At 43.4% G+C, this 24707-nt stretch overlaps 1 protein-coding gene across 1 annotated transcript in view; it reads right to left on the reverse strand.

Annotated features, from left to right (window-relative positions):
• Fbxo42 (F-box protein 42) overlaps nucleotides 1-23247 on the reverse strand; it is a 50994-nt gene extending 27747 nt beyond the window's left edge. The window contains exons 1-3 of the mRNA XM_021629925.2: nucleotides 22995-23247; nucleotides 7407-7672; nucleotides 6181-6297 (exon numbers count right to left, since the gene is read on the reverse strand). Of these exons, the coding sequence (XP_021485600.1) occupies nucleotides 6181-6297; nucleotides 7407-7656 (367 nt within the window). The 5' untranslated portion in view covers nucleotides 7657-7672; nucleotides 22995-23247. The remainder of the gene's footprint in view (nucleotides 1-6180; nucleotides 6298-7406; nucleotides 7673-22994) is intronic.
• Nucleotides 23248-24707: the final 1460 nt, after the last annotated feature.

Here is a 24707-nt window from a genome sequence, read left to right on the forward strand (position 1 = left end):
CCTTCATGTAGCAGAAGAGCAGAATGGTTTTATTTTTCAAAGAGCTAGCAAACATTCTTCTCCTCTATTTGGATTGAAAACCCAGCTAGTTGGGCCCCATGAGGTCCTTCGCATGTATTTTAATCCTATACTAAAATAGAGCAAGCTGCATTTTCCTGCTTTTCTCTGAACAAATAAAGGTTTCTGAAGCAGAAAAATGGGGCCCAAAGCTAAGATACTGAGATGCAAGTGACATGGCTGAGTTTTAGTGACCACTGGTCAAGAATTAGTGAAGCTGGGAGAGAAAGGGAATCAATTTAAAAAACAATGTTTAGAACTCAGATATAGTAGAACAAGAAAACTATTAGAAATGGTGCATACTTAGTCACAAGTTCAAAGACACCATGGTCTGTAAACAAACTCTAGGCCAGCCAGGGCTACATAGCAAAACTCTACCTCAAAATCCAGAAAGGATATAGGACACTCAAATATTCTAATAAGCATACCATTTAATTCTGCTTACTGTTTGTTTTTATTTGAGACAATGAAGTGGTGACAGCACAGCTGGGAACGCCCAACTAACAAAGAATGTGAGCAATTCTAAGACCTAACTTGTTACTTGACTTTTATTCAAGTTCTATACCCAATTAGGTTTCCTTCCAGAACATCTAGACCTCTGGAATGTTATAGCAGTTAGAGCTCACTGCATGGTGAGCAGTGTGCTAAGAAACATGGAAGCTATGTGTTCCAAAGTGGGTTTTCTTGCTCCATGAATAACTGTAACAAAGACACTTAATCTCAAATTGCTAACAGTCTCCATCCAAGAACACACAGCCATGATTTAACTGCACACGAAAGCCAAGCTTACTTCACACACCACAACAGTTTTCTACTGCACTATAATCAGCTCTGGTGTAAGATGTTTAAGAATCTGGATTTCCATACTGTCTGAACAGTCCCTTAATGTTCCCCAAGTAGGCTGCACACTCTAACTTTCAGATCTGCAGATGTTAAACTCCCTTTTGTTTCCCTACTGTCACCAGGGAAAGGCCCTGAGGCATTTATCCCATGCTGGAAGAGACTATGCTGTCATGTGTCTCCCTTGTACAAGCTGGAACATATTTGATAAGGTCTGTAATTACATAACTCAGGACAGGCGAGGGTGGTGATCCAGCCTGGGCCTGCACACTCCTGCAGGTGCCAGATCAGCAGTGTGTGGAAACTACCTGACTGACTGAGAAGCCTAAACACTTCAAGGCTTACTATGTTGGAGATTGTCTATAGTAATCTGACAAGGGTATCCTCCATTAACCAAGGCTGTCATCATCAGATCTGCAGACATTCACCAAGTACAAAACTGGCCTTTTCACTTCACCTGCCTTTTCTGTCCCAGGCTTTTAACATAGGAAAGATCTGGTGCTGGACATGTATTTGTTGTGCCTATGGCATTTAAAGTTAGTTTTTTTTTTTGTTGTTGTTTTTGCTTGCTTGTTTGTTTTTTAATTAAAAGCCTGTATGTGTAGAAGTCAGAGAACCTGCAGGAGTCGGTTCTCTTTTTGTGGGTCCTGGGAAATGAACTTGGGTCTTCAGGCTTGGTGGTAGGTGCCTTTCCCTACTAACATCTCACTGGCCCATATTTGTTGTGTTTAAACCTATAAACATTGACAATTATTAAAATGTATTCATACTGATGTAGGAGATACTCAACGAGAATTGAGGGATTCACTAGTAGATCTGCTTAGGAGACATCAAGACACAAAACAGAACTTAACTAATGCAGCTGCCTCCCAGACATGTAGTCCCAGCGTGGTCTGCAAACCAGGCCTGTCAGAGTCCAATGGAATTTAGGATATCAGGATGCTAATGTGCACTCATCAGTATCAACCGCCATTATGCTCCTATCTCATAACAAAGGAGGCAAACCTGACTCAGAACAAACCATTAGGCCCATTTTCTTATCAGCTCAAGGGGGCAATACAGGGTCACAACCAATGTTAAGACCTGGCCTGCCATGAAGCCCCTTAGTTCTCTTCTTGAAAAAAAAAAAAACATAATTCTGCCAGGTGAGCAAGATGACCCTGGGTAACAACTATTTGAAAAAGAATAACAGTGGTGTACTAAAAATACTTCTGGCAATATCTTTTTCGTGTGGATCTCCCATCTGCCTAAGTGCCCAGGCTTGCAGTTTCCTGACTGTTTAAATTGTTCAAAGTGTAACCTGGGGCTGGGACCTGAAAGAGATTTAAGGATGACTATGTTCCTCTTTGGACATTTGTTATATTAAAGAGCTTTTCCCTTTATTAATCTCTTAAGTGTGTGGAGTGATTTCTCATTGGAGAGGCATAGTAATTCCAGAACTAGCTATGAACTAGATGGTAAGAAATACAAGGATGTCTGCAATGTGGGACATATCCTCAAGTACACAACCACTTATGGAGGAGACATTATGCTCACATTCAACAGCCTAAATAATGTGTAAATGATTACTTCTCAGTTATATTTCTCAGCAACCTATAACATAAACAGAATTTGCCAAATACATCTTCCAAACTAAGAAACTGGGTAAAAATCCCAGGCACTTGGTTCCCAGAGGCAAAGGTCTTTGTTCTATTGATGAAGCTTCTCTAACAGAGGCGATGGTAATGACAAAGGTGCGGTGTAGAAGAGCAGAGGGAAAGCGCAGTCTCGTCAGGACAGAGTACCAACAAAGTGGCCTTTTCTGTGTAGGGATCAGGGTCTGAGTTAGTTCCATCCAGCTTAAGATGGAGAGAGGAAAAGAAGACATTTAGAATTGGGGAAGGGGCAGTACTCACGTTTGCACTGCATGAGGCTCAAGGTTTAACCTCTCCAGCACCACAGAGGAAGACAGGAATGTACTGTGAGGGTGCTGGGATATAATAGTTAGATTATGATTTAAAAGACAGGAAAAAAGAAAAAGTTTGAAGCAGAACAGAAATTTGGCTTTTTGTTTTGCTTTGTTTCACACAGAATTTCAGGTAAGCCAAGCTGACCTTAAACTCACTAAGTAGCAAGGGCTGACCTTGAACTCCTCCTGGCTCCACCACTGAAGTTCTGGGATTACAAGCATGTACCACCACATTCAGCTTGCAATCTTAAAGACAAGAACTGAGAATGAATCCAATACCTCAAGTCTGTGTATTTAAGATGATGATGGCATTCACTAAATTAAGGAAGGGGAAAAATTGGTAGAGGGGGCAACAAGCTCCACTTTTAGCTAACTGAATATGAAACATCCAGTATCTCCATGGTAACATAAGTGAAGAATTAATTTAAAATGCAGATATTGAACCAATGTGAGGTAAGGATAAGAATGAAAACTGACAGATCACAAATAGACAGAATAGAAAAAAGGAAGGAACCAAAGGGAAAAAAATTAAAATTCTTTTCTTTTAATTTTAAAATAACATTTATCAGCTGGGTAGTAGTGGCACACACCTTTAATTCCAGCACTTACGAGGCAGAGGCAGGCAGATCTCTGAGTTTGAGGCCAGCCTGGTCTACAGAGCAGGCACCAGGATAGTTAAGGCTACACAGAAAAAAATCTTGTCTCAAAACACAACAACAAGGGCTGGAGAGATGGCTCAGAGGTTAAGAACACTGGTTGCTCTTCCAAAGGTCCTAAGTTCAATTCCCAGCAACCACATGGTGGCTCACAACCATCTATAGTGAGATCTGGTGTCCTCTTCTTGTGTGTATGGCAGAACACTGTATAAACAATAAATAAATCTTAAAAAAAAAAAAAAAGAATGTACATACCAAAGTCTTGTTTAAAAAAAACAACAACAAAAATACATTTATTCATTCATTTATTCATTCATTTATTCATTCATTCATTCATTCACGTGTGCCAAGGTGCATGTGTGGAGGACTATTTTTGGGAATTGGTTCTCTCCATCTACCATGTGGGTCCTGAGGAATCAAACTCAGGATGTCAGGCTTGGTACCTGCTAAGCCATCTCATCAGACCTGGAATTCTTATTTTTAATTTATTTTGCAAGTTGCCCATTTTTCTGTAATTGTCTTCTTTAGTTTGCCAGTCAGCTAGACAGTACATAGAGATAAACAGAAAGAAAGAAAGAAAGAAAGAAAGAAAGAAAGAAAGAAAGAAAGAAAGAAAGAAAGAAAGAAAAGTAGAAAAAAAATTTTTTAAACAAAATTATCTATGACTCCTTCTTGGATTTCTATGAGCACAATGAGCGCCCTCACCAGAGGTCCACAGTGACAGGCTGGAAGGTGCATTGGAGTGAAGCGAGAGCCCTTTCCCCTTAAAAAGCTGGCCACTTCCAGCGTGCTGCTCTGCTGACATGAAGCTGACTAGCGCGGTCAGACTCACCCTCCTCGCTCGCACTTCAGCACTTAGGGACAGGGATATAGCGCAGAGGTAGGGAGCCCCAACTTCCATCTCTAGCCTTGCAAAAACCAGCACAACAGTCTTCAGAACTCTGTCTGTAGTGATAACACACACTGACACAAACATGGATCCTCACAGACAGAATGTCACCTAGTCCAGTCACTTATAACCATGATCTGCAAACTCCAGAAATGGTTGAGACCTCTTTCAATAACAGCAGTAATGATGATGAGACTTGCTTTTTGATTCTGAGACAGGGTTCTACTAGAAACCTAGCTGGTCTTGAACCCTCCTGCCCCCCACTGCCAGGACAGGCGCAGGCCACTTCTCACTGTGCTGACAATGGCATGAACAGCTCAGAAGCATTGGAGTAAACTGTTGGTGTCCAGCATGGGTCAAGGTAGTATCACTGAACTATTCTCTTTTTTCCCTGTTATATTTATTGACTGATTTACTCGAGGGAGGAGACATATGGCAGTGAGTGTGGAGGTCAGAGGACAATTCAGTTAAGGGATAACTTGCAGGAATTGGTTCTCTTCCACCAAGTTTTATCTAGAGATGGAATTCAGGTAACAACAGCTTGGCAGCAAGCTCCTTCGCCAATGAGCCAACTCACCAGTCCCCAGCTACTCTTGTAAACCTAGTGTCCTTCACTGTCACACATTCCCAGTTTTGACTTCAGTGAGTCTCACTGAGGTCTCGTAGATGTCCTCCTCCTCTGAACAGTCTAGAGTAGCACAGGTAAAAGAGCAGCTCCTTGAGAGCTGCATGCAACACTTTATCTGTCTCTTTGGTCTATTTTCATCCAGCTCTAAAGCAATAAACAAGTCCTAACTATTTCAGGACATCTCCAAATAAGTACAGCACACAATCTGGGGACAGGTGACACTAAAGGTCCTCGCCTCTTGGTGTTTACAACCCTTGTCAATCCCCGTGTAACCGAGAGAGTAGAAGAGATATGCTCACTTCAGAGATCTCGAAAAACCCTCTGGCTTCCTTGCCAGGCACCCGCCCATCATCATCGCTTGTTCTACAGTAAGCAGCTGACAGTGAGACGGGCTCTATCGAGAGGTCCATGAATAAGAAACTGAGGCCCCCTCTGAAGGGGTTGCCCAATCCTCAGGACACTGAAGCTCTGGATGACAATGATGGCAACTCTATGAGACACTCCTAGTCCAGAAAGCATGATACCATGTCCAAATCCCACACCTTCACCACCAGGTAAGAAATATCTGTTTAAACTGTTTAAAACAGTTTAAAGTGTTTAAACTGCTAAGTTTGGGGGTCACTTTTGTTTTGTTTTTCAAGACGGTTTCTCTTTGTAGCCCTGGCTGTCCTGAAACTCACTCTGTAGACCAGGCTGGTCTCGAACTCAGATATCCACCTGCCTCTCTCTCATGAGTGTTGGGATTAAAGGAGTGCACCACCACCATTGCCCAGCTTGTGGTCACTTTTTAAAGCCATAGGTAACCAATATATGCTCCTTCCTACCAAAAGCTCAAACTAGCCAGGTATGGTGGTACATGCCTGAAATCATTGCCTTCAGGAGGCTGAAGCAGGAGGAGAATCAAGTGAAAAATGATACTATAAGATTCACATGCCCTACCATATGTGTCAGGCTGTCAGGGAGTGAACCCTGAGCCTTCTGAGGCAAGCACTCTACCACTGAGTTACACAGCAGTCATTACAACACTTTTAGACTCACTTCTTCCTAATTCTGTTAGAAACTCCCATTTTACATTCTCTTTCTTAAAAAGCCACACAAAATGCATTTCTCCAGAAAAGTTTCTAGAGCAATGTGGACCTGGTTTCACAATGTGGATACTCACTGTGAGAGAAGCGCTGAGTGATGGGGGTTCCAGGGTAAGGATAAGTCCGACTCTCCCACTGAATGTTTCCTTCCTGGACAGCCTTCATGAAACCATGGTAACACTGGTGGGCGACACCTAGATATGAAAGAACCAAAGACAACAGCTTAGACACCTACTTGTAATGGGAAAAAATCATTAAAACTGAATCTATTAACTGACTTAGCACTTGTGTGACTCATAAATATTTTGGGGAAGTTCAAATTTCTCTCATTTTCAATCAAAGAAAAGAAACACAATCAAGGAATGTCAAAATTGAAAGAACTACACTTGACCAAGGTATAGGAAGTTATTCAGAAAGCTGAGATATAGGATCATAAGTTCAAGTCCAGCCTGGGCTATACCCAATGAGACCTTGTGCCAAAAAGTGTATGTGTTCATGTAGTAGTTTTAAAAGGTAAACATCTACAGAGCAGTGGCTGTGCACACCTTTAATCCCAGTATTCAGAAGGCAGAGGCAAATCGTTCTCTGTGAGTTCAAGGCCAGACTGGTCTACCAAATTCGTTTCAGGACAGTCATGGCTACAGAGAAACCCTGTCTAGAAAAACAAAAACAAATCCACCTTATTTTGAAACTACAAATGAACTAAATACTATTATTATTATACAACTGTATACTATATATTAGTATTCTAGCTATTCATAAAATTAAGATAGAAAAGAAAAAAAATGTGTTAATTTATCTAATACTAAATTTTATAAAAATAATGTCTTTAGGGAGAAAAGAAAAATAGGGGGAGTCTAAAACTAAAACAAGACAGGGTTGTCAATAAAAACTGACATAACCAAGCCAGGTGTGGTAGCGCATGCCTTTGATCCCAGCACTTAGGGAGGCAAAGGCAGGTGGATCTTTGTGAGTTCAAGGCCTGTCTGGTCTACAAAGTGAACCTAGGACAGCTGAGACTACACAGAGAAACTCAGGGCAGGGGGGGCAAGACAGGGAGCACCATAACCATAAGATTTCATGCTGTTCTTCCAGGGGACTGAGTTCATTGGCAGCTCCCACAAAAGTGGCTCACAGCTTTCTTTAACTAAAGATTCAAGGGATCTGATGCCCTCTCTGGCCTCCACAGGTGCCTGTACATGTGTAACATACATGCATACACATACACGGAGAGACAGACAGACACACACACACAAAAATATCTATTTAGAACACTTGAAATAACCTGTCTTATCCACAGTACCTTTGATCAGCCGATACCACTGTTTGCAGACCAGAGCTGCAGTTTTGTGTTCCTGATACGGTGAAAGGAAGGATAGGATATACTCCAAAACCTCTTCTGGCAGCTCAGACATTGACCTATTATGTCTTGTATCCTCAACCTCCAACACTGGGTGAGGGTCCTCATCTTGCTCCATTGTCCCTTCCAACACAGTTTCTTCTTGGTCCACAGCCATGAAACTGTCATCTTCACTGTCCGAGGAGCTGGCCATGACATCCCACTTGAAGCTGCAGCAGGTAAGAAATAAACATTAGTGTACAACTTTTAGACACACAGAAGCAACTGAGCACCCAAGCTGCTCGTGAGCTCTTTACTACACAGCATGAAATTGCTCCAGCACTTTCCCGTACTATTTGGAACCATCTTAATTTGATAGGTAAAGTTCAAAAGCCAAGCCCATCACATCTTCCCTCTCTCTAGAATGGCACACAAGTTCCGATATAACCTTAAAACGGGAAAACTGGGGCACGAGAGAAGGCCCAACAGTTAAGAGCATTTCCTCTTTTTGCATGCAAGTTTGATTCCCAGCACGGTGGCTCACAATAGCCTGAATTCCATTTCCAAGGGACCCAGCACCATCACTGGCCTCTACGAGAACTGTACATGTGTGATAGGTCCACAGACCATACATGCAGGTAAACACTTAAACACATTAAAAATGAATTTTAAAAATAATAACAAAACACCACTAACTGGCCATGGTAGCACACACTTTAATTTTTAATTCTAGCTCTTGGGAGGCAGAGGCAGATGGATCTCTGTGAGTTTTAGCCCAGCCTAAGGTCTACATAGTGAGTTCTAGGCCAACCAGCACTACAAAGTGAGACCCTGTCTCAAACAAGCAAAAACAACCTAGAAACCTGTTCTTTCATATTTTCTTTAACTCAGAGATTTGACTAATACATGATACAGGGAACACAGTCAATGACCCAAAACCTCCCAATAACAAGGAGAAACTAACTCTAGTTCCTACAAAAGAGTAGAAGAACACTAGGAAGATACAAGTCAAGAAATAGCTGCTTTAAGACAGGCATACTGATGCAGCCCTGTGACCCTAGCACTTGGGAGGCTAAAGCAGGAACAGTATCAGGGTCAGTTTGTATCAGTTTGAGAGGAGCATGGCCCAGCAATGGAGTGCTTACCCCTACACAGGCCAGCTGAATTAGAGAATAAAACTTTTCTAAAAACAGGCTTAACTGGCTATACTGCCAACTATGAACAACAGAAAACATGACAAGTCTAGACAATAAAAACAAAAACAAACAAACAAACAAACAAAAAAGAGCCAGGCATGGTGGCACATATCTGTTCTTTCATAAATCCCAGCACTCAAGAGGCAGAAGCAGGCAGATCTCTGAGTTTGAGGCCAGCCTGCTCTACAGAGTGAGTTCCAGAACAGCCGGGGTTACATGGAGAAACCCCGTCTCAGAAAAATAAAAACTAAATCAAACCAAAACATACAAACAAAAACAAACCAAAAACATACCCAAATGTCTAAGAATAAAACAAATAGTATGAACTATCATTCACAATGGAAACCCATGACGCCAGGAATGACAGGTACATGTCACATGTCTCTTAGAAATAATGCTCAGCAAAGAGGACAGAGTGTGTACTGCATGACTGACTACGTATACACGTTTAAAGCTAATTCACACTACAATAAATGAGGACAGTGATTAACATAAAAAGTTCCATAGTGTTGGTAAAATTCTGTTTCCTAATTGGGAACAGAAGTATGCAGTCTGTGAAAAAGTCATGGACTAAATACCCATGTACTTCGTAAGAGTTGATCCAAATATGTTCTTGCCAACAGTTATTTCTTTTGCCTGTTTGTTTTTTGTTGTTGTTTTGGTTTATGAGACAAAGTTTCTTTGTATAGCCTTGGCTGCCCCAGGAGTAGCTCTATAAATCAGGCTGGCCTCGAACTCACAGAGATCCTCCTGCCTGCTGCCCGGCAGTGGTATTCATTCTTAACCTATGAACCATCTCTCTAGTCCTTATTTATTTATTTATTTATTTATTTATTTATTTTTGAGAGCTCCTGTAGCCTAGACTGTCTTTGAACTCACAGTGATCCTCCTGCCTCAGCATTCCAAGTATTAGGATTATGAAGTGTGAGCCACTGTGCCTGGCTTAGTTTCCTTTCCCTCCTTCCTGTAGATACAAACCCTGCCTTTTATATACATTGTTTTGCAAGTACATAGTGCATTTTGAGCTTATTTCCCCCACCCTCCATTACTTCTCCCATTCTCACTCTCTCCAGTCCCCTAGCTCTCCTCAAGAGTTTTGCTTCTATTTTCATTTCTGCATACACACAAGATTTACTCCCTTCTCTAATTTACTGGGTTAACATTAACCTATTCTACTTTAAACTCAGTTAAAAAAAAAAAATTCAAGTAAAAGACCTGTTGAGTGAGGCCACTGTTCCCATCTAATTCAAAGGCAGTGAGCCAGCACAGCTCTGACCTATGAGCCCAGGTCGCTTCAGAACAACAGAATCAGGAGGCTACACAGTCCTTGACAGCACTATTTTCCCAAGCAGAGCAAATCTGTCTGATTCAATAAAACAATTTAGTTCTGTTCCAAACCTTCCAACAGCAGTGAGCAAACCTGAGCTGCAGCACCCACTCCGGGCTGAGCTTTAAGGAGCTTCCCTGTCAGCTGGTTCATGTTCCACAGGAACATCAGCCCCATGCTTCACAGGGCGCACCTGCTAGCTCAGCCCTAGACACAGGTGCCAGAACACACAGCTTCCTTCTCTCTTCCACAATCAGACACTCAGGGCTCCTGAGGAGATGGAGGCATTGTGATGCTCTGAAGCTTTGGAGGGGTTTGGTTTGGTTTGGTTTTCATTTTCTTTTCTGTTGGCTTAAAGCACTTCTCATGTAAAAAGCATCAACTCAAGGTATGTGGTTTTCTTGAAGCTGTTTAAAAGGACAAGCTCTCATCCTCACCAGTGTCAGACCTCTTCACTTTCCCCAAAGTGATGGGTCTTTGGGGGAAAACTCACTATTGGAAGTCAACTCAACAGAACTAGAATGTGAAGACAGGCTGTTAACTGGGCTTCTTTGCCTTCTGTGGGGCATCCCAATGAACACGGGGTTTCCAGACATTTCCCCGAGAGCACCTGCATGCTGACCTCACATCACTTTGTAACAGAAATTGAATCAAAAGAGCCAAGGCAGTCTGCTGGCCAAACTAAAATGCTTTTTATGTCTCTTGAGTTCTGAAGTTTTGTTTTCTTTTAAAGAGGGGAACAAAAAGAGTGGGTTTTGTTGTTTGAGAGTGCCACTGTCGTATTTGCCAGGGAGTCACTGACTAGCCACACTAGCTGCATCACTGAGATCCAGCTTCAGCGCGAGGCTGTTTCAAAAACCGGGTAGGTAAGGTGAGTCAGTGGGTAGAAGACACTCTACCCCAAGCCTGATGACTTCAGTCCAATCTCGAGATCCCACACGGTTGAGGGACACAGCCAGTTCCCACAAGTTTTTCTTATTTCTATACATGCACCTAAAAACATGCACACACACAGACATTGTAGCATGCACGTACTGGAACACACACACAAATAAAATTGTTCAATTATTAAAAATACTATGTTTGAATCTCATAAAAGATTTTAAAAAGTGAGAGGGAATGATTCCACTAAGAGCTGATAACATAGCCAGGCAGTGGTGATGCATGCCTTAATCCAGCACTGGAGGCAGAGGCAGACTCATCTCTTTGAGTTCGAGGCCAGCCTGGCCTACAGAGCGAGTTCCAGGATAGCCAGAGGGCTACACAGAAAAACTTTGCCTTGACCCTCCCCCGCGCAAAAAAAAAAAAAAAGCTAGTAATATATAACTACATATAAGCACAGGGCAGTGTATGATAAATTGTGTGTGGAATCAAGCTTGAGCAGCTCAAGGGAATGGAGGGCTTACCCATTGTGGTAAGATGCTAGAAGGATGTGCTGAACTCCACTTGGCTGACCAGGTAGGATTTCAGAGCATCAAAAGAAAAGGTGGGGATGGAAGGGCTTCAAGTTACTATTTTTTTTAAACTGTTAATTTGTTAGTTAGAAAAACTTCCCTAGAGAAAGGGATAAAAGCCATTTGACACTCAAACCGATGTTTTGACCACACACATGATATTAGAATATCTTATCTATAGTAACAGAAGCTCATAATCAGATGACTCAGGTGACTCCACTCCTGGAAGTCAATAATTTAACAACAGAAGGGAGAAAAAAGTCTAGGTATAGAATGTTTTGGCCTAACTAGTGCTGTACAGTTGCTGTTAGCAAACTGATACACACAGACACCACTGAATGGCTTCTATAAAACATCCCACACTTAGTAACAGATGTCAGCAGGAGTGAGCATTTTTTCAATGATTAATATGTCTGTTACCCAATTAGGATTCCCTTTAATAAAACAGGAAAATGAAGTATGTCCTCATATTACCCATCAGTATTACTGTATTGGCATTCTTTTTCTCTGTATGTAGCCTTGGCTGTCCTGGACTCACTTTGTAGACCAGGCTGGCCTTCAACTCAGAGATCCACCTACCCCTGTCTCCCTGAGTGCGCAGCAGATCTGTGTCCATTGAGAACAGCCTTACTTTAACCCACTGTGCTCTGTAAGACCAGTCCTGCAGAGCGCAATGTTCTCTCCTAATGCGTCCTAGAGCTGCATCTGTGACCCGCTCAAGTGATTTCTGATACTGCAGACGAAGAAGGACAACAGAGGGCAGGAAAGTTTAAGAACTATTGCATTCAGCAACATTTATTCATTTACTCTGTAAACAGAGAAGGGGATTGACTGAGTAAGGTCATTTTCAGGTATCTTCCACTGCAAACAGTCATATACAGCCCACACATGAGCAGAAGCAGCTTCATGCACCTTCCCTGTAATAAAAACCTGCAAAACTGAGGTGGCTCTACTGGGAGAAACAATGCTATAACTGGGTTCCACAGCTTTGGTTGCCCCAGCCTAGAACGCACCACAGTAGAGTGGCTGGCCTCAACTACCACTTTCGTTACCCACATAACTTAAACTGCCATTAGCTGGAGATGAATGGACTGCACAGACATTTAAAGCACTCTTCCACAAGGAACTTCGGCTTTGCAAACATTTAACGTCAATGAACCTTTAGCCATTGCTAATCTCCAACAGACGTCCCCAGGAAGCCTGTTCACCTCTCTACCACACTAATAGGTACTTATCAATATCAATACTTTCTTGCTCTTTTGTAGTGTGGGGATCAAACCCACAGCAAACACTCTATCAGCTGATTACGCTCTCAGGTTTCGACCTTTCTTTTGTTGTTGTTTTATCACCTTGTTTTGTTTTACGTGTACCAGTGTTTTGCCTGCATGCATGTGTGTACCACATGTGTACCTGGAGCCTGTGGAGGTCAGAAAAGGGTTTCGGATCCCCGGGACTGAAGTTCCAGATGGTTGTGAGCCACCATGTGGGTGGTGGGAACAAAACCCAGGTCATCTGCGAGAACAGCCAGGGTCCTTCACTGCTGAGCCACCTCTTCAGCCCTGTGTTTTGTTTTTTAAGGGAGGAACTTAATATGTAGCTAAGGCTGGCCACAAATTTACATTGATTTGTCTGTCTCTGCCTCATCAGTCATCCTGGGATCAGTGGCATGTACTACCATGTCTGGCTGTCAGTACTCTTTAATGAATGATCATAAAGTCCTTCACTGATGAAGTTAATGTTAATAACTGGTTATAAATCCAACCTTGAAATGATGAATGCTAAGGATTCCCGTGCGATTGTGATAATTGTGAAATATATAATTGGCCTTCTGTTTCCTGACACACAACTCTTAAAAACCGGAGAATTTCCAAAGTAGAATCTTTCTGTACTGAGTTAACTGACAACTGGTAGCCCTAAGAGCTTTGGGATTGGGACTGATCACAGGAACGATTTGGGCATTATTAGAAGGTGAACACATTACGCCAACCCTCCAACTGTTAACTTGATCCCCAATGGTCAATGACCTAATCAATCAAATTCATAATGTACTAGGCATGGGAGTACAAGCCCATAACATCAGGACTTAGGAGGCTGAGGCAGTAGAATCAGGAACTCAAAGTCATGCTTGACTATAACAGAAAGTTTAAGGCCAAAGTTTAAGGCCAGCCTGGGCTACAAAATATTCTGTATCTGAAGAAATAAAATGAAATCTGAGTCTAGGGAGATTCCAGACTACTGAGGATGTAGAGGTATCTAGAGGTGGTGCCCAGAGGGACATGGAGTCTTTGTGCACCTTCCCATATGACTCACTGTAGGCATGCCCATTTATCTATGGCCTCTAGTGTGTGTGCTTGTGCAGCTTGTGCATGCACACAGGACAGAAGTGGTTTCTCCTCTATCACTCTCTCTGCCTTATTCCTCTGAGGTAGGTTCCTTACTGACCCTGGAGCTAATGTTTTCTGACTAGGCTGGCAGCCAGCAGACTCCAGCAATCCTCCTATCAAACTCTGCTCATTGCTGGAGTTGCAGGCCTGTGTGGGATCACATCTAGTTGTTTGTTATAAGGGACCAAATGCAAGTCTTCATGCTGCAGTCTCCTAGAAATCACTAGGAGACTCCTCATCACAATCTTTTATAATAAAGTAATAAATACAGTGTTTATAATAAAGTAGTGTATACAGTATTTGTGGAGGTTCTGTGAACCTGAAAAAAAAGTCATGAGAAACCAGACTTACAGCTGGCATCTGGAGTGGGGTCATTCTGGCAGTACTGAACCCTCAACCTTGGTATTTGAAACTAGTTCCAGGTAGTGTCAGGACTAAATGAATTACAGAACTAGAGGATACCTAATTGGTGTATTCGGGTACTTGGTTAAAAAAGTGGGGAGATGCTGTAATTTCAGCAGTATGGGTGGGGGAGTCTCTGAGTTAGATGCCAGCCTGATCTACAAAGTGAGTTCCAGAACAGCCATAACGAGACTCTTGTCTCAAAAAGCAAAAACAAAACAAAACAAAAAAAACCACAAATCAAAACAACAACAAAAAACCCCAACCAACAAAACAAAAAGATATAGTGTCCAGCCATGGCTCATTCTGTAATCCCCAGGACAAGAACTGCTCCAAGTTCAAGGCCAGGCTACATAATGCACTGCAGCACAGCCAAGGCTATGCTGAGTAAGACTGCCTCAAAACCAAAACCAAAGCGATCATATCTAGATCCACAGAAAGTGCCATTATTGACTGCCTTCAATTTTCTGTGTCACCATAGGTGGAAAAGCAGGCCTGGCTAGTCAGCAACACCGTAATTCAGGCTTAAGGGTCAGCATTTAAAGGACGGAGGAAGAGAGGCTCACTCTCTCTGTGCTGGCCAGTTTTTATGTCAACAGCACAGAGAGGGTCATCTGACAACCAATGAGTTCAATCAACAGGACTTGCAAGGTGAAAGAAGAAATTCAACTCCCATAGGCTGTATGGCACCTCACATTCATACACTCTCAAACAATGTAATAAATTTTAGAAATAAATATTTGGATGAGGGGCAAGTTTGAGAAGGTAAAATGATACATACATATGAAAATCTCAAAATGAAACCCAGTCCTTTACCTGCTGACTAAAAAAAAGACAAAGCACTTACCTATGCTAAAGACCCTGGATTCCATCTACCACGGAAAGATAGACAGGCAGACAGACATGATTAATTCTTTAAAGAACCCACAACTAAGAATATGCTCTATTAGAAATAAATTCTCCCCTCCCCTTTTCTGATTTTTTTTTTTTTTTTTAGACAAGGATTCTCTGTGTAGCCTTGGCTGTCCTGGACTCACTTTGTAGACCAGGCTGGCCTCCAACTCACAGAGTTAGAGTTACACCTGCCTCTGCCTCCCAAGTGCTGGGATTAAAGGTGTGTGCCACAATGCCTGGCAACACTCCTAATTTCACTGTTTTGACTCTGGATCGTTTACAAACTCTAAAATCAAGCTGACACATTCCCACTGCACAATAACATTGCCACTGCACAGTAACAAAAGAAGAACAATAACTAAAATTTAAGGACTTAACTAGCCTGTTACTTTTTTTTTTTTTTTTTTTTTTCCCCTGAGACAAGGTCTCAAGGGTAGCCATTGACTCTCCATACTTCTGTCTCAGCCTCCCAAGTGCTGGAATTATAAGTAAATGACAGTACATTTAGTCCTGGCTCTTAATTAAAGTATAAACCATAAATCAAAACTTGAAATGGAATAGGTTTAAGATCAATGGTTAAGCACTTCCCTACCATGTTCAAGGTCCTGGGTTCAATCCTAAGCATCTAAGAATTTTAAAACAAAAATAAAAAAGACTTCCAATAGAAGAGATTCTAGAGAAACAGAGTACATCAATGTGGGTTGTACTAGCAAAGAAGTAAGCAGAAGCACCCCAGGTCTTACTGTATCTTTTGGTCTTCTTTTTCGGTGCTGGGAATCAATCTTTGGATATGCTAAGCTATACAAATGCTCTATCACTGACAATCCTGTTTCAGCAGAGAGCCCCATCACATTCATGTGAAGCATTGTTCTGAAATGACTCCACTAGGTACTTCACATCGAAGAAGTTAATACAAAGACAAAAGTAAATAAACTGAATTGACATATGGGAAAGACATAAACTGCTAGAACAGTGTTTGCTCTCTCCCTTCTGTCAGTTCTGTGGCCCAGGCTGGCCTCCAACTCACAGCAATCCTCTTGCCTTAACCTCTTGTCTGCTAGGATTAGAAATATGAAATACCAGCCTTGAATAGTGAATAAGTCTTTAATCCCAGCACTCGGGAGGCAGAGGCAGGTGGATCTCTATGAGTTTGAGACCAGCCTAACCTATATAGGGAGTTCCAGGCCAGGCCAGTCAAAGATACATAGTGAAACTGTCTTCACAAAAAGAATTTTAGACCTGGGCTACTTAGTAAATGACTCCAGGGCCACACTGAGCAAAGAGTGATACTCTGTCTCAAATAAACAACCCCTGAACTCTTGTTCTTTAAACCCAAAGCTATTAGCATGACATTTCATTAAAAATTTTGTTTTTTAATTATGTGTTTGTGCAGGAGCCTGCAGGAGCCACAGGAGCTGGAGCTGGAGCTGGAGTGACAAGTGTTGTGAGCTGCCTGATACGGGTAATGGGAACTGAACTCCAGTCCTTGGCAAGAGCACTAAACACTCTTAACTGCTGCCATCATGTCTCCAGCCCTGACATGCTCTTTGCTTTTATTATTTTTATTTTGGGGGGAATGCTGCAGGTTGAACCTGGCGGGATCTTATGTGCGTTAGACAGATACTGTATCTGTGAGGAAAAGCCCAGCTCTGTTTAAAAACTTTCTGAGGTTTATGTATTTTATGTGAATCACTGTGTTGCCTATATACTACTTACAGGCAGTGCCCTCAGAAGCCAGAAGAGGGATCAGGCCCCATGGAACTGATATCACAGACAATTGTTAGCCACCGCTTGGGTGCTAGGAGCTGAACCTAGCTCTTCTGGAGGAACAACAGCCAAGTGTTCTTAATTTCTGAGCCATTTCTTCAGTCCTCACTCCCATAACCCTTTTAAAACTTTTTCTTGTAATAAACTATGCCACTCACTACTGTTTTGAAGTATACAGTTTAGTGGCATTAAGTCCTTTTGCTCACTGTGCACACTACCCATCTCATGCAGAAAGTCCACACTCATCAACTCATCATTCCCCATTCTCCCCTGCCCCAGATTCCGGATGCTATTTTTACATGACCACTACCATTCTACTGTCCATCACTATGGATCTGACCATCACTGGTCAATGGAGTCAGACAATAATTTCTCTTACACATCTGGCTTATCTCTCATAACAGCAATTTCCAGGTTCACTCATAAATTGTTAAAAATCTCAAAACAGTATCATCTACTAACACGTTAAATGTACATGCCAGGTACTTACACAGCCTGGAAATGTCTGAATCACACCTTAGCACAATTAAGGCTCAGGAGATAGCTCAGTGGGAAAGTGTTGTGTAAGCCTGAAGACCTGAATTCAGACCACCACCCACACAAAAATTAGGGCAGAGCAGCATGTACCTGTAGTCCCAGTACTCAGCAGGTGGATCTCTGAGGCTTGTTTGCCAACAGGTCTAGCCAATTTGTGATTTCTAGGTTCCATAAGACGCACACATACATGTGCATACACACACACATACATACATACACACACACACACACACACACACACACACACGCTCACACGCACAGCTTTTTAAAAGACTTTTAAAAGAAACTTTATAATGAAGAGGGGAAAAATCTGAACAGCCTGCCTCTAAGAGAACTTGGAAGAACATGGCTAACTAGTCTAAGGAACTTTACCAGCTAAAATTAAAACTTGTTTGCCCTTGTAGAAACCAGCGGAACTACCCCAAAACTGTGTATGATTCTGTTGAGATGTGAAATTAAGTTAATGTCAGGGGCTGGGAGTATAGCTCAGTGGTAGAATGGAGGCTGTGACAAGAGCATGCAGAAGTCCCTGGGTTCAATTCAGAAGGGAGGGAGGGAGGGAGGCAGGCAGGGAGGAAGAGAAGAAAGATGTGTGAGTCATCTAAGCTAAGCTACAATCCAGAACAATAAAATTTTACATAATACCTACATGTTTATCAGATTCAAATATACACATAAAAGCACACCATCTCAAAGTATACACAATACTTCCACCTTCTGAATCAAAACAGAATAACACTAGGAAAAAATAACTTTTTTTTTTTTTTTTTTTTTTTTACAATTTAAAGGTAAAAACTATAATACAATGACATCCAGAGCACACAGGAAATTTGCCTTCTAACATATGCATCAGTAAGGAAATGCAAAATTCAAGCAACAAGAATGTCACTATGTCAGTAATTTCCAAGACTTGCAATAACACAGAAATAATTTCAGAAATAACATGTATTATGTACTCAATTCTAGGTAATTTTACAATGACATATTTAGGTCACATCCTTCTTCACATAACACACTGTCACAATACAGAATGATGGGCAGCTAGGTATGTGGTTCGGCTGGTAAAGTGCCTGTCTAGTATGCACACACAGCCCACATCTGCCTCCTCAGCACCAGCAAATTGGGCTTAGTAGAAGAGGCCTGTAAGTCTAGCGCTGGGGAGGTAGAGGCAGGAGGATTGCAAGTCCCAGGGCATCTTCTGTTACACAGTGAGTTCAAGGACAGTGAACACCAACAGTGCTGGGCATGGCACATGTCTGTAATCCCAAGCCTAGGGACTGGGAGGCAGGAAGGTAAGTTCCAGGCCAGTTTGGGATCCACTCAACCTGTCTCAGAAAAAAACAAAACAAACGGGGAGGAAAGAGGGTTGGAGAGATGGCTCAGCAGCAGTTAAGAGCATTCCCTGCTGGCCCAGAAGACGTGATTTGGATTCCCAGCATCCACGTGGCAGCTCAAAACCTTCTGTGACCCCAGTTTCACAGGATCCAATGCCTCTCTGGCCTCTGTGGGCACCAAGTGCACAAACATACATGTAGGCAAAAGACCCATACACACTAAAAAATAAAAATAAATTAAAAGACACAAAACAGGGCTGGGCATGTAGCTCAGCTGCAAAGCATTTGCCTAGGATTTACAAGGCCAGGGCAGGGTCCCCAGTACCCCATCACGGCCACTGCAACAGCAATTAAAACACAATGCCTCCTGTGCTAGTTAGAAAAAAAAAAAAAAAAAAAACAAGGGTGGGAGGGTTTCACTCTGAAGTTCTCTCATTCAGAATCTGAGAAACTTTCACTGATGTGAATGCTTGCTGTCTGTGCCTGTGACTCACTCAGAAAGGCTCTCCCAAGACTGCTAGATCCTTGAAAATTGAGAAACCATAACTGGGGCATGCATACTGTGTAGGAAGGATGACAATGAATGAATAAAAGGGGAAAGAACTCAGGAAAAAAATTTAAGTATCTCTAAGCCATTCGTGGTTATGCACACTTAGAATCCCAGCCCTAGGGAAGGCAGGAGGAGGATGGGGAGGGCCCAGACTAGCATGGGCTACATAGTGAGACAAGAAAGAAAGAAATCCCAGAGCTGGAGAGATTTCTCAATGGGCAACAGTTGGATTTCCAGCACTAAATGATGATTCACAACCATCCACCACTTCAATTGGGCATGGGGGGCCATGCCCCCATAACTTCAAGGGCACCAAGCAAGCACATGGTGGGTAGACATGCAGAAAAAAAAAATATATGAATATTTTTCATATGTCATACACATAAAATAAGATAAATTGAAAAAAATTAAAGAAATAAACAAGCCTGGAGGAGGTGACACGCACCTTTAATCACAGCACTCGGCAGGTGGAACTCTGATTTCAAGGCCAGCCTGGTCTACAGTGAGTTCCGGGAAAGCCAGGGTTATATAGTAAAACGCTGTCTCAAAAAAACCAACCAAACAAATAACTAACTGACAGAACAGGCAAAGCTCTGAGAAGCTCCCTTCTCCCCCTGGTTGGAGGAACACACTTACTGTACTACCGTGAGCACGCTGGCTTTTTTGTCCGGCTTTCCAAGCAGGCTCGAGACAACTTTAGATAAAAAGCTGTCCTCAGACTCATCAGTACCTCTTTCTTTAAGTACCCAACACATAGAGGGCCTTTTAATACATGCTTTATTAAAGAAATAATCTTCTACTTCCCTTGTGTGTACTTTTTTTTTTTTTTTTTAAGCCAGGGTCTCATTATGAAGCCCTGGCTATGCTGGAACTCAGTATGTAGAACAAGCTGACTGCAAACACACAGAGATCCGCCTGCCTCTTCCTCATGAGTGCTGTTATCAACGGTCTGCACTGCCATGGCCAACTGTTTCACATATTTCAGAATATACATTTTTCAGAGCACTTTTGCAAACATCTCTTTTTATCTACATAATTATTTTTTAAAATAGAAATACCAATACTGAACTAAGGGGCTTTGGGTTTTATAAAGAATTGTTAACTCACTAACTAAAACACCCTGAAAACACATAATCACACTTTTCATCTCCAGAACAGCTTCCCTGGAAACTTCAGCATGCTTACAAACTAAAGGCTTTGCTAGCCTTTTCTTTGCCTGCTCTTTACAGAAAGAAGGTAGCTATCACACAGCCACAAAGAACCATATTCAACATTAAGAAGCATCCTAGGAGCCAGGTGGTGGCAGCGGCAGCACACACCTTTGGTTGCAGCACTCAGGAGGCACAGGCAGACAGAGCTCTTTGAGGCCAGCCTGGTCTATTACAGAGTGACTTCCAGGACAGGTAGGGTTAATAGAGAAACCCTGTCTTGAAAAACCAAAACCCAGAAAAAGAGGAAGCAGCATCCTCATCCTCCTTGCATTAGAGATGGTTCAGCGGTTAAAAGTGCTTACTGATCTTGCATAGGATCCAAGTTCATTCATTCCTAGCACCCAAACCAGATGGCTCACAAATGTCTGTAACTCCAGCTACAGGGAATCTGATGCCTCTGGCCTCTGCTAACACATGGATTTTCTTTCTCTCTCTCTCTCTCTTTCTCTCTCTCTCTCTGTGTGTGTGTATATGTGTCTGTCTGTCTCTCTGTGTCACAAAGAAAAAAACAAACAAACAAAAAAGCATCCAGGGGCTGAAGAAATGGTTCAGCAGTTAAGAGCACTCGCTGCTCCTCTGGAGGACCCAGGTTCAATTCCTAGTACCGACACGGCAGTTCACAGCTGTCTGTAACTCCAGGTCCAGAGGATACATGGCCCAAGGCATGCGCATGGTGCGCATACACATGCATGCTGGCGAAACACCCGTAAACGTAAAATTAAAGAGAGATCTGAAAACAAACATCCTTAGCTGCTTTTCCTGATCTCTCTCTCTTTTTTGTACCTGCGACAGGTAAGGAAATAAAGCTGAAATACTGCAGAGTAAATGGTATCACAGAGTTCCATCAACACCTGATGACGATGTAGCACAGCGACATAACAGGTGGTAGCAAGGAGCATTAATGTCAAACCACCGCTGATACCATGAGCCTCTATTAGCAAATTAATAAACAGAACAGCCCTCCAATTTCCTACTCTTGGGTCAGGCCTACATTTTTAGCTAGGAAACTAAGGAAATCTACACTTCTATAGAAAACATTGATTTAAGAAAGGGAAAAAATGGTCAAAGAGGTAGCTAATATTAAGTGAAGTAATCGTCATTTTACTAAATAGTTGTCATTCAAAGCTGGTTGAAGTGCATACAGCACTCAGGGCTCAGTGTAGATTGAATGTAATATTAAATTGGGTTTATCTAAAGCAAACAGCTACAGGATATTAACTGATTAACATGCAACAGAAAAGACACCCAACCAGACTTGGACAACTGAAGAAGCTCTGTTATGTGATACAGGGAGCATCCCTGTCCAGCTTAAGAGCTTCAGACTGAATTCTAAGTGATGGTATTTCTTCGCCAATTTCCCTTGTCCCTTTAAATCCATGATGTCATCATTCTTAAGCACAAGCAAAACCCGATTTGTTACAAAAGATGTTTGGTGTGTCCAAGCAAAAGAGATGGCTCCAACAATTCACAGCAGCACAATTCCAAATGAACCCATTCTTCCTCAACGAAAAGGCCACCAGGCATCAAACCATCTTCTCTACCCGAGAGAAACGAAACCAAAGTCTCTCAATTACTACCATTTCAACAACAACAAAAAGTTCCGAGGAAAAACAAATAAAAAACAAAATAGTACAGTGTTGCCACCAGCAAGTGAGACCGATAATGTGTCTCGTTCTGCATCTATATCACTCATAAGCTACCACAGAAAAGTCCAAATGTTTTGGCCATTGAGAAACAAAGCTTTTATTTTCCTATCAAAACTCGGAAGATCCAACAGACAAAGCAATCGGTTATTCCAAAGGTTTCCAACCAACTCCACCATCTGAAGTTTCTCTGCCGAAACTATCAGGATCTCACCCAATTGTGTTTTTGATTTAGAAACTCGTTTCCACCCTCCACAGTTCTCTAAACAATTCTCAGGAGGGCAAGCCTTCCTCAGTCCCAACGTGGACTGCTGCCTCCAGCAAGGAGAGCTGCAGTTCCCACTCCTAAGAAAACACTCAAACGGCTAGGGGTCAGGAAGGGAACTGCTTGTGTTTCATTTCGTCAGCCAATTCCAAAAATCAGCTCTTTGCAGCTGCAGCTTCCGAGACGACGGCCCCTCGCCGCAGCCCCAATTCGGGAGGGCAGCAGTCTCCCGCTCCTCTCCGAGGACTAAAGGGTTTCAGGGGGCGGGGTGAGGCTCCATGACACCCCGAAAGCCATTCTTGCCCTGGCCACGCATCCTCTCCTGGGCCGGGGGAGGAGCAGGACCACCCTGCTGAGGAGAGGGCACAGGTTTGCACCCATCCGGAGGGCTGGCTGCTAAGGGGCGCCCGTCCACACCTCAGACTGAGAAACCGAGGATGACGACAGCAAGACCCCAGGCCCGCCAAGACCCACGCCCGCGCAGGACACAGGGCCCGCGCCGGACTCGGGGTGCCCCGGGATCCCCAGGCATAAAGCGCTGGAGGCGTCGGCGCCCGGCCGCGGCCCCGCACCGGGAAGAGGCCTCACCTGGCCCAGCCCGTTCCGCGCTCACGGCTTCGCGTCTCCGGCGACGGCGGCGAAGGGGCCAGGGCCGGAGCACAGCCGCTCTGCCTCAGGCCGCTGCTTGCTGTGCTCGGGGAATCTTCACGGCTGACGGGACCCGGGGCCACCCGGAGCCGCCATCTTCCTCCACTCAAACGCCGTCGCGGCTATCACCGCCGCAGCCGCTGTCCCCGATGCCGCCGCCGCTGCTGCTGCTCAGACTGAGAAAAGACAGCGCGCAGTGCGCATGCGCCGGGGCGGGGCGCAGAGGCAGCGCGCGCGCACACACGTCAGCGCGGCCAGCGTTCGCGCGGTGGCCGCTGGGTGGCGCCATATTGAGAAGGACCGAAGGGAGCGGAGGTTTTTTTCAGGACTCTTGTGTGGAATCGGCGCGGCTCGGCAAGGGTACCTGGGCTGTTTTCTCGATGGTTTGAGACTAAAGACTTAGATTAAGTCATTTGTGTCCCCAGGTACCCATTGAACACAGAGAAGGGCAGTGGCGAATGGAAATGCCTTTAGATATCGCCAGAGAGGAGCTTCTGAAAATGGTAGCATAAAGCTACGTTGTTACCACCTTTTTTTTTCTTTTTTTTTTTTACAATGAGGAGACCCAGGACCAAAGCTACCCTGTAGAACAGGATCCGGGAGGAAACAGGCCTGTGTGTTTTTCTGTGCTTCCCACTGTCGCCATTACCGGGGTGTAGGGTCCCTCAAAGGCTCAGTTCAAGAAAGATTTGTGTAGGCGAAAACCTTATAGAACTCATCCCTACAGATGTGGTTTAAGGAAATGCCAGATACAGAGAGCTCAAGGTGAAGCCTTTTGTGGAATTGGAGCATCCTGAGATACCAAGCAAATAGCCCTGAGATAAAGTAGACCTCCGGGGCTAGCCCCTGGGACATAGGACTGGATCGGAAGCCAGGGACCACAGGTGGGCACTCCTTTAAATCCCAGCTATGCAGGAGGTTAAAGGGCAAGAATTGCAAGAATTACTTTGAGAAGCCTCAGTCTACAAAACATTTATGTTCCTCAAATGAGTATTACAAAACCTCTGGCATACAGTGTGTGAGAATTTGATGTAAGAAATTTCATTGGCCTGCACTTGGGACGCAAAGGTAGGTAGATTTCTGACTTGAAAGCCAACATGGTCTCCATAGTGAGACCTTGTCTCAAAGGAAGAAAGAAATCTTGGCCTCCAAAATGGCTCAGCAGGTAAGGTTGCTTGGCCGCAAGCTTGAAGACCTGAGTTCAATCCCCAGGACCCACATGGTAGAGGGAGAAAACCAAATCCAACTCCCACAACTTACCCTCTGGCCTTCATCAGCAATGATACTCGTGAGCACACACACAATCAGATAACTATTGCATGTGCCTGTTCTGTGCACCTCATCTCTGAGTGCCCTTGGAGGCCAGAAGAGGGTGTCAAGTCCCCTGGATCTGGACTTACAGGCAGTTGTGACTGTGCAGGTGCTGGGAATTAAACCTGGGTGTGTCTACAACAGCAGTACCTGTCTTAACTCCAGCTCTGAAATCTAAATTTTAAACATGTTCTAAAAACTCGAGCTGGGCTTAGAGATGGCTGAACAGTTAGGAGCTCTTGCCCTTCTTCTGAAAGACCTAAGTTCAGTTTCCAGCACCTACAGGCAGCTCACAACTGGCTATAATTCCAGCTCCAGAGGATCTGATACCCTGTTTGGCCT

This window comes from Meriones unguiculatus, chromosome 3, assembly GCF_030254825.1.
Source record: "Meriones unguiculatus strain TT.TT164.6M chromosome 3, Bangor_MerUng_6.1, whole genome shotgun sequence".
Lineage (NCBI taxonomy): Eukaryota > Metazoa > Chordata > Mammalia > Rodentia > Muridae > Meriones > Meriones unguiculatus.